Source organism: Barbatula barbatula (assembly GCF_947034865.1).
Source record: "Barbatula barbatula genome assembly, chromosome: 12".
NCBI lineage: Eukaryota > Metazoa > Chordata > Actinopteri > Cypriniformes > Nemacheilidae > Barbatula > Barbatula barbatula.
This window is the reverse complement of record NC_136775.1, coordinates 15,293,285-15,304,439: the sequence shown is the minus strand read 5'-3', so window position 1 is coordinate 15,304,439 and position 11,155 is coordinate 15,293,285. Positions and strand designations below refer to the sequence as shown.

The 11,155-nt window shown below is 38.1% G+C and overlaps 1 protein-coding gene across 4 annotated transcripts in view; it reads right to left on the bottom strand.

Annotated features, from left to right (window-relative positions):
- Nucleotides 1-5,356: 5,356 nt before the first annotated feature.
- fam131bb (family with sequence similarity 131 member Bb) overlaps nucleotides 5,357-11,155 on the bottom strand; it is a 31,945-nt gene continuing 26,146 nt past the window's right edge. For 2 of the 4 annotated variants that reach the window (XM_079470172.1, XM_079470174.1), the window contains 4 exons: nucleotides 10,149-10,289; nucleotides 7,325-7,635; nucleotides 6,209-6,466; nucleotides 5,357-6,001 (listed from right to left, as the gene is read on the bottom strand). In XM_079470172.1, the coding sequence (XP_079326298.1) occupies nucleotides 5,774-6,001; nucleotides 6,209-6,466; nucleotides 7,325-7,635; nucleotides 10,149-10,289 (938 nt within the window). In that variant the 3' untranslated portion in view covers nucleotides 5,357-5,773. The remainder of the gene's footprint in view (nucleotides 6,002-6,208; nucleotides 6,467-7,324; nucleotides 7,636-10,148; nucleotides 10,290-11,155) is intronic. The other 2 variants (XM_079470173.1, XM_079470171.1) reach the window with 2 other exon arrangements.

Genomic DNA, 11,155 nt, shown 5'->3' with positions numbered 1-11,155 from the left:
TTGGAAGAACCAAAGCATGCATAGGTATACGTATCACAGAGCGTATCACTCTTATTTCACATCTCGATAAACTCAGTCAGTCATTTCTTGATTACTAGATCTGTATATCTCACATTAGTGACAGCCTGAACCATTTACAAGGATGTCATAACAAATTTCATCATGACAGCTTTTCTTTTCCAAGGTATTACTTTATCTAAATGCCATTCTTCCACCAAGAGGAGACAACATTAGGTTAGAGTTACAGACAGATTACATTGAAAGGGATGAGAGAGGAAGAAAGAAAGTCTAGTACACTAGTTCACAGAAAGAGAGAGAGGTAGAACAAGGGAGCGTTTCAGTGTCATGCTAACAGACAGTTTTGTAGTGAAAGATGGCAGTAGAATCATACAAAAAATCATCTGTTGACACAAATGATAAGTCACTACATCCAAAGAAATACATTTGGCTTTTTCGTATTATTTATTCATTCTTATATTTCTTATCTTACATAAAAACCAATAAAACAGGAAATGACATCACTCCTTTGGTTGCAGTAGTATGACCTGGCAACTTGTTATTGGCATGTAGGTTTGATAAGACAGTTTTAATCTTTGAGGCATTTTTAGGGCTGAATATCTTGATATATTACATAATGAATATTGATATAATGAACTGATTAAATAAGAAAAGTGGTACTTTAAAAATGCATTTTCCACTTGAACCGCCAGATAGATGCATGTGTGGGGAAATTCATCTTTTAATGATCATCTTATTTTGCCTTTCAGAATTGTAACGTTATTTAATGCGGCATTATGGAAACGTTTACCAAAATACAGCACAAACATCAATCCATTTCACATCTGTTTGAAGTATGCTTTCATCCAGAGCAACAGTCGTGTTCAAGCATCTCTGGGTTAAATGCGCTTGCTCGGAAACGCATTCATGATCTTGTTAACTCTAGTTTGGCGTGTATTTGTGATTTAAGTGTCAAACCTATGCGGCCAAGAACCTCAACCTATATATAGAACACCATGTCATCTCATTCATTTACATACATATCTTATAATGAAAGGAACGCTTTTATATTTGACTATCATTTCGCTTCATGAGTAAAAAATTTAAACCCTGAGGATGGGTGACTGTTGGCGTGACATTCTCACCGAAACCAGAGTGTGAGTGACACCATTACAACCAAAGGATTTCTTATCGCGATATAACAAATAGGTTTTTTACAGGCTGCAAAGGTAAATCCCTCCGCTTTCAAATTCTTAAATAAATAAATGGGTACATATTATGAATGGTGAGCAACCAAGATGAGTAAATGGACGCCATCTTTAAGCTTTTTGACATTGAGCTCTAAATGAATAATAAAGCAGTTGCTACATGTTATGACAATGTATGGTAATATAAAACATTGTAATTACAGAACGCAATGGTATGTTTTTAAAATAGTGTTTTTAATGAGAAAAAGCTTTTTTCCACAGATTTTCCACGATCCACCCTAGAAGCTCAGCAGTAAACTAATATGTACCCCAACATATATACTAGGAGGGAGTGCTCACGATTCTGTAGAAAAATAAACATTGTCCCAACATTGCATAAACAATTAGTCAATAAATTAATGAATTCAAGTCAACACTTCATATTAATGCTATTTCATTTCGCCCTCACGTTTTTCTTCCGCACACAATTGTCAAGGTGAACTGCGTCCTCCACAAAACGTTTTCTTTTTTAAAGCCGTAGTGAATCATGCATGACATCACAATGCAGAATGATGTAATCACTGTACTTCCGTGTTTCTGAACCGGACGTCTGCTCCTGTTTCAGGATGCATGTGTTTCACATCTGTTCACGCACAAACACTCAGTCAACACAGAGTTTGTATCGTCACAGCGACTGTAATAATCAGCGACCATGACAAACAGGAAGACACCTGTGCAGTTTCCAATTTCCAAATGGCCTGAGTTGTTCATGAGGTCACTTTCAAGTCACACGGAGCAAAGTCCATTCCCGTTCTCATTACATGGGAAAAATGTTCTTGATTATTCGATGAAGGATATTTACAGGGTGTGGGTTCTTATTTTCCACTTTATATAATGAAAATAAATGTAGGCAATGGAATACATATTTTTTTCTAAAGAAAAACAGTGACATGCGGTTTTTTTTAAATGAAAAAAAAACTGAGGTTTCTCTGTAGATATGATATCTGAGTCAAATGGGAGTGAATTTGCTTTGGACAGGAACTTGCACGGTATGTTCACCGGTCATTTCTTATCAATTTCATGTTTTGAGGCTTGCCGTTTAAGTTAAAGGGACAGTTCACCCAAAAATAAAGATTCTGCCACCATTTACTTAACCCCGTGTTCCATATCTGTATAAATGTCTTCGTTCTGATAAACACTGAGAAAGATATTTAGGATGGGATCTGGGAAAGCCCAACACATGGTACCATTTTTACATATTATTGTTTTTGATACCATATGAAAGCTGGTTTCCAAATCCCTTTTTATTTTGGTCATACCTTGTATGTAACAAAAGTTATGGTTGAAGTCGGCCGAGCGCTGTTATTTTCAGGAACGGAATTTGGAGAAAAAAAACGGGTTTAAAGTTCGGTGAAGAAAATAAAAGCACAACAGTCAAGTATCACAAGTAAAAGTAACTTTACATGGGTATAATACTTTCTCTTAATAACAATTTAATAAAAAAACATTTCCCAGTGTTGAAGTCTACAAAAATACTGTATAAAACCGTTTGAATAAAACGAAAGTAAGGAAAATGGACAACAACTAGAAAGTAGTAAAGCAAGTTTTTACATTATTTATCATGGACATGAACTATTTTCGATTTTGATCACCCCCCGCATGACCGGCGATAACTCCCAGTGCTCCAGATAGTGAGCTCCGCCATATCTCGAAAAGGTTGTATAAAAAAACTTTGCATGCTGCAGTTTACACAGGACTGGCGGGAAATGTGGATTGATACTCCTTCCTTCTTCATGTTATGTTGTTTACTTTGATGTGAACTGTCTTTGTATTGTTAAAGCAATGGTTCACTTTCAACATACATTTTCATGATATTTACTCACCCCTGTTGTCATCCAATATGTTTATTTATTTGTTTCTTTAGTCGAGAAGAAATTAAGGTTTTTGATGAAAACATTCCAGGATTATTCTCCATATTGTGGACTTCAATGGACTCCAAACTGTAATTTTGACCTTCAACCGTTTGGAGTCCATTGAAGTCTACTATATGGAGAATAATCCTGGAATGTTTTCATCAAAAACCTTAATTTCTTTTCGACTAAAAATACATAAACATCTTGGATGACAACAGGGGTGAGTAATTATCATGAAAATGTTCCTTTAAGTGAGGGAAGTTATGAGTGATTTGTTTGCAGCTCCGGCGGCATTTCCTTAAACATCAGTATAAATAAAAAGAATTTAAGCAATAAACAAGTACATTTTGCCATGATATTTCCAGAGGTAATAGACAAGAGCTAATAGAATAATATTTTTTATAAAAAACAATTTTGACCAAAAATTTTCTTTCAATCTATTTTTTGATATTCCCTTTTCACATTTGGTCGAATGCTTGTAACCAAACAGTTCTTGGTCACCATTGACTATCATAGCAGGAAAAATTTAAATTGAAGTCAAAAGTTCCACAGAACTGTTTGCTCTCCTGCATTCTTCAAAATATCTTCTTTTGTGTTCAACAAAACAAAGAAATGTATAAAGCAATTTTTCCTACTATGGTAATCAATGATGGCCAAGAACTGTTTGGTTAGAAGCATTCTTCCAAATGTCTTTCTGTGTTTATCTGAACATGAAATTTATACAGATTTGGAACAACTTGAGGGTGAGTAAATGAAGACAGAATTTTAATTTTGGGCGAAATGTTTCTTTAAGTAATCTGTGTAGTTTGATCATGTGATCAAGTGTTTCTAAAAATTTTGTTTTCAATGCACAGTTCATGGGTTTAAACCCCAAAAAAACATTAATTAATGCGTTTCTTGAATGCATTGCAAGTCAAGTTGAATCTGCCAAGATTTGGCCATGTAAAATAACTTTCCAGATTTTTCAAGAATATTATAAATACGTTATGTCTATATTTAGGAACATTTGGCTAATATGGTTGAACAGAACAATGTGAAGATTAGCTTTTCTCTCATATTCTTCTTATGATTTCCATCACCAAAAGACAATATGTTCTTCACCCAGCTAACCGTTGCAAGTGCAATAAGGTTTTTTTTTTCAATGGTGCAATTCTGGCCACTTACCACAACCGACCCAAACCATTAAACACACACAATTCACAGAATCAGTCTGAGGCTCAGCTCAGAGTACTGGTCCAGTGCAAATAACTATACAGTCTTGTATAGGACACCAGAGTACACTTACAAACCACATGCATGCCAAAGAACACACAGAGAAGGAAGCACACTATGAAACAATCCAGGGGCCTCATTTATAAAACATGTGTAGGCACAGATTTGAACGTAAAGTGTGTACGCAAAAATCCACGGCAACGTTTATATTTTTAAAAACGTGCTTAGCACCACGTCAGAGTCTGAGCAGACGTACGCACTTTTGCTGTGGGTTTTTGGAAATATAAGTCATCCTCTGGTAAAGAATTTGGACTTTGACAATGACATTAATTAGACATCATTGAAAGGCGGAGATCTGAAACTATCAAGATCATTTGCTATTTATAGACTTCAAATCCGATAGAGAATGTTAGTTCTATGAATCACACATAAGCACTTTGAGAAATGATTTAATCATTTAGGACAGTTTTAATGCAACATTCTATAAATGAGGCCCCTGGACAGAACAGGCTTCTGTGCGACTGTGTCAATATTCTTGTTTCCCTTTAGATGGGAGGGACAAAACATCAAGAAATGATGTAAGAAAACACTTAAATGTGCATGTTTATGTGTGTATTTCGTTGTACAGGTCTGTGGGGGTATTAACTCCGACTTCCCACAAACACTACACAGTAACCCGTGTGTCTAGTAGCAGCTTAATAAAACTAAAATTTTCATTTTTAAATGTTGTTATCGGCTCATTTTTACTCTCGGTTCACGGTCAAGGTTCATATGTACTGACTTTATAGAAGAGTTTCCGGGTCGCTGGTTCGCCCTCAACTGATTTAATTTAGTTATAGAGGACAACATCAAATCTGAACGTGCACTGAAGAGTAAGAGAGAGAATCGATATTGTCAAATCACACTGGGCACGTTTGTTTCTTACGGTAAGTGTATTCTATGGAAAGTTGCAGACACAAAATATGTGCAGGTCTGAGGAGTGTGGGTTGAAAACGCTTGTTTCACTGGCTATTTTACAATGATATTTTTTGTTTTTGTTGTTTTATTAGAAAATAACCGTATTTGTATCATTATGTTGTTTTATTACTATAGTTCACTGTCTTTATTTTGAGTTTAGCACTCCTTGTAAAAGCATGCACACATTTAACTGAATGTTCTTCATATTCCATGTCTATCACTCCATTCCTTCCAGATCTTCTAATAATTCCTTCTCTCTTTCATGAATTTCCCAATCCCGCTCTCTGCCTTCCTCTCTCAAACATCCAGAATATAAGGCTTACAAGATATAACAGTGTTCACGTAAGCTGTGCGTTAACCTTTTCTTCTGCATCTCCATTTTGAGTTTGAGCAGTCCCTTAAATTCCATCCAATAGTGTTTGATTCCTCAGCAAGGAACTGATCATGTTTCATTATGCTGATCGAAATGTCTTTCCGTCAAATTAGCCCAAGTCTTACTCCTGCAATTTAATTGGTTGCCGCCATGTCCGCCGGCGACGATTCTGACTCTTTCTTCTCTTCCAGCTCTTCAATGACAGACGGGGAGACATCAAAAGGCTTTCGCTCTGTGATTGGTTCTCCTGGAGCTTGGCCCGGACTGCTTCCTCCTGTCGAGGTCACTTCCTCTTTCTGCATTACTGGTGATGGAATTAATGTCACTTGTTCTGGTTTCATATATAACGTTACATCTTCCTCCTGGAAAAGAAAGGCTGGTGTTATTTTGGGTACCTATGCAGATGCCACATGGTTTGACATTTTGTTATTCAATGCAATGTTCCATATACATCCTTAAAGTGACAGTTCACCCAAAAAGAAAAAGATAATTTACATTCATTTTTGGGTAACTATCACTTTAAGGTTCCAAACATTTGGGGGTCATTGTACCATTGCACGTGACCTCACCTTGATCTCATCCTCCTGGGCTTCCAGTAAAGGTGAGTGGTCTGTGGTCACCTCCTCTGTAGGGTGAACAGTTAGACCTCCGTCTGCTACAGGCATCCCCATGTAGCATGTACCCACGTCTGCCTGATAGGTCTCTGTCTGCCCCGCCCCCCACAGATCCACCAATGGGGGATGAATAATGGGAGGCAGACTGTGGATGGTGCTGTTGGGCGTAGCTTGTAAAGAATGACTGGCACTCTGTAGTCTTTGCTCCAAAAGCTGCATAGGAAGAGAAAACACATCTTTCGATTGCAGTACTTTTGCAATGGTTGATAGGATTTGAATTGTCCTCATTTTCCCCACTGAGACCTCAATTACGATGGCGATGAATGGCTTCTGGTTCACGACTAGATGATGTAACAGGATTAATTAAGTTTTTAATGCTCCTGTTGTTGATACTGAGGACGTTGCCGGAATGCCTGAAGGGAATTGTAGTATTTCAAGTCTAACCTGATGCTGTAGCTATGAGAGCGAGAGCCGTTGCCAGGTATGCGAAGGGGCTTCTAGAGAGATGTAAATTGGAATGGTGGTTTAGTTGCTCACCTGTTGTTGATATTAACATGAGATCTGTAGAAGCAGGGCTTTAAGGGAGTCTTATGGTGATGGTACAAGAGCTGTTGTTGCAAAAGAATATGGAGGATGCTGTTTTACGTAAGTGCTACAACTTATGGTGCAGAGACGTGGGTGTGTTTGACACTAGCGATGCGTGAGCTACAGTTTTTCTTTTACGTATTCACAAAATAAAGATTATAACATTGAGTCTTTTAATGGAATTCGTCCATTATGCACAACAACTTGATCGCCATGAAATCTAATTTACATGAGGATGGAAAATCACATTTACATCCAAATGGCAATTGAGGAAAATTGAGGCTTACATTGCAAAAGATTTAGCTGATAAGAAGGTTTACGATGCATTTTAAGATGCTTTCTTCTGAATGCTGCATGGTACATATGGCACAACCGACTCTCCGTCAGTATACTGAATTACGACGGATGCAGAAAAAAACATGCACCACTCACGCACTATTGCAATCGTAGTTTTATGACTAGATACAGCTGGTGGGTGTCTCTCACCTGTTGTTGCTGTTGATACTGCAGCATCTGTTGCTGCTGGTATTGCTGGATATGCTGCAGGTGCTGGATCTGATGGATCTGGTTCTGATACTGCTGCTGTTGCTGCTGCTGAGACAAGAAGTGAGCAGCCGCACTGGCATCGTATCCACCCTCGCTGCCCGCCATGATGTATGAGCCTGTGGCCGGAGAGGCCATGCCCGACTGCTCATTGCTGATTGGCTCCCAAGCATCAGAGGTGGAAAGGCAGTACATACCCTGGGAGATGTAACTGTGGGGCCACACCTCGGCAGAGGAATGATGCACCATTTGGTCTGTGTGTGAATGATAAGAATTAGAATTTCTTTTAATAAACAATGTGAGATTAGGTACAGATGCTTATTCAGTATCAGAAAGATTATTGGTGTTTCATTTATACTCATTATTGCAAAAATCTAATCGACCAATAAAAGTTTTCTCAGAGACATACTCTGAGAATTAAAATCATTGCTATTTATCCAAATCTTAGCTAATGAAGGCAAATACATTAGTCATTCAAACTTTAAGAAGTTAAACATTTTCTCTGCTTGCAAAGCTGCAGACATTCATGAATATAGACCACACAACAACAAAGAGAAAATACAACAGACTTGCCATAAACTTTAAATGCTACATGATTTATGGTTATGCTGTAGCTCTTTATAGCACCTTTGTGCCGAGGCTAAAAGCAGAACACTTAACGGTTTTAGGACTGAAAATGAGCAGATGTTTAATACATTCTGCCCAAATTCATAACAAAGTAGCTGGAAATTCAATTTGATTCTTTTCTTTTAGGCACATTGTGTGACTTCAACGGTTTCATTCAAATGAAAGATATTTTCTAAATTACAGCCGATTGTGAGAAACTGTTGAATAATAACTGCACATTCTATTTCTGATATTCAAATCCCCTTTCTTTTGCGTGCCTAGCGGCCATCATTGCACCCGAACTCAGGAGGGGCGGAAATGAAGGTCTTTATTTACAGAGGTAAATGGCTTTTGTAATGTAGCATAGCAATGCTCACAGACTGCCCACTGAGCTGGGCATTTCTCATCATCTGTTGCTGTCTTTATCACATAATTTGTCATATTAAGTTGTGGCACATACACTTTAGATTTGAACAAATTTAACTGTATTTTAAAGGTGCTGGATGTAATTTCTTGGAGGATCTATTGACAGAAATTGAATATTATATACATAACCAGTTGCGATTTTAGGGTCAGAGCTTTAGGGGTGCTGAGCACCCAATGAGCCCAACTGCCACCACCCACCCTCTTTTCACATAAAAACAAAAAATGTGTCTATTGAAAAATAACTTAATCATTTTAACATTGATTCAACTAACTCCAAAATCCAGATTGTTTTTGACACCTTTTTTGCAGAACATAACTCAGAACATTGCATGGCAATCCCTTTAAAGTAAGAACGTTAGAACGGAGCCGTTTTAACTAACTAAACCTAAAATACTGAATGAGTGGTCGCTAACACATACAAACAAGGTTTGAGACCTTTTCAGGACACCAGCTTAATTGTGAGAGTTCACACAGACAGCCCCCTGTAACAAACACAAAACCTTCTTCATTTACAGAGGTCTTGAAAATACTTAGAAAGTAAAGATATAAAAAAAGAAATAGAGGGATCTTTAAAGTACTTCCCCTGAATCTCCATTTGGCTCTACTTTGGGAGAGTTAATCTATGTCGCCGCACTTTGAGGCTGGCAAACCTGTCAATGACCGTGTGGGGTTCAATTATTTCAAGCAATTCCTTCTCAATAGACATCACAGCTAGGTGCTGGAGTCTGCTTTGGCCTGCGGTCCTCCTGAGCCATGTATGGAGCCGACGCAAGGCACTAAAAGACTTTCAGTGAAGGGAACACGAATCTGAACGGTACCAGCCTCACTCTTGCGCTTCAGAAAGAATCACTTCCTCTGACACTCTGGTCCAAACGCCAGGGCGATCACGTTTCCATGATGACTGACAAGAAAAGACGCACGTGACGTCATATTTATCATGACTCCAGACTGTAAAAATGAGTATCAAATGAACGATAAACTTTAACAACAGAGACACAGGTCCGCAGTTTAGTTGTTTTTGTTTCACGCGCTAGCAGTTAATAAACAGAACTGAAAGCACCCCTAAAAAGGGGCTAGCTACGACCATGTACATAACTATTGCTTTAGATGTGTATAAAGACCTTACATATTGATGCGTTATGTTTTTATCATCGTAGAATGAGCTATTTCTATCTACATACACCGCCCCAGGTCCCTTTGCATGGAAGTCGCCGTGTTGTTTCTACAGTCTCTCCGAGATTTATTTGCATAATGATCATGTCTGTAAAATGATGTCACTTGGCATGCAGATGGTTTTTGTTGTCCTGAGCTCTCATCCGAGTCTGTAAAGCTATAGTGAACTGTTCAGTGGATTAGTTTTTAGATCTCCCGAGAATCATGGGTCCCTGACCTTAACTTATTCATTTATTCAAAACCCAATGTGCGCTGAATTCAAAATCATCTCGATATAGTAATTTCAGCCTCACTACAGGGGGCTTTCCATGAACAGGGATGTTTAAGAAACCTTTTGGCTAAATACAACGAAATAACAAGAATTCTGATTTTGTTTCTTGTCGATGAATTAGTCAGCGATATAAATACTTTTAATTCGCTGCTTGAATGAGAACACTCAACAGGGTTCACACAGCTTGTTGGAAGATCAGATGCTTTGTTATTTCTTTGTTTTTCTTTGTTATTTGGGAGGGAGTGCTGCTGTGCTCTAGATCTTGCAAGTGCATGCTGGGAAATGTATTACCTCGGCTGGTGATGCTCTCCTGGTTAGCCTCACTTAGGTGGGCTACGCTCCCTTGGTTAGACCCAACGCTTGTGCTCTCTCCATCCATTGAGCTCCAAGCCATCAGCGTTGCTTCAGAAATCGCAAACTGCTGAAGTACACCTGACAGGATTTAAGATTATTGCAGGCTGTTATTAGTAGTTATTAAAGTTACCAGCAATTTTTTACATGAGGTGGAGCAGGATTGTCAAATGTATAAATACATGAATTAGATAATGTTATTACTAATAATGACTGTTGTTTGTGACCTAGTCTGCAAATCCAAGCTAGTCTAATAATCTAATTGATTTCAACCATTTCGTTTAAATTTTCGACATGAGCTAACTTAGTCATTATAAAAAATTACATATTTAAATATTTACAATAACATCACTTTAAGGGACAGATTTACTAAATAGCGCGAAAGCGCAAAATCACAGGCGCAATATCTCATTCCCATAATGACCAACGCAATCTACCAAGAGCAGTGCAGGGTTTAAGACAAGCTTTTTTTACCAGTACAATGACGCAAACCTAAGTAAATCACGTTTCGTGATTATTTTGCGTTGGAATCTCAAACAAATGCATATGCAAGTAAATCGTTTCTACCAACAAGGATGGCTATCTGCACTCAGGTTATCTTTAATAGACACGCCATCATTTTTTTTTGACATCACCGAGGCCCCCCAGTCCGGGTGCTGGGCTTAAGCCCAGGTTAACCTGTGCATTAATGTAGCCCTGGCAATAAGGTCAATCGCAAAAACAGCTGTCCACGACTTTTCAGTGCTTATTTTCACACCGTGTCTTTAGTAAATACAGACAACCGTTTTTTTACGCCAAATGAGGCATTAGTGCTACTGCAAGCTGTTAGTAATCTGAGTCACATTTATTTAATGTTTCTGTTTACATGCATTGTGTTTATAGCTGCATCTCTCTCACTGACATATCCACAACTTCACCAGCCGTTAATTTTGAGAACATCAACATAA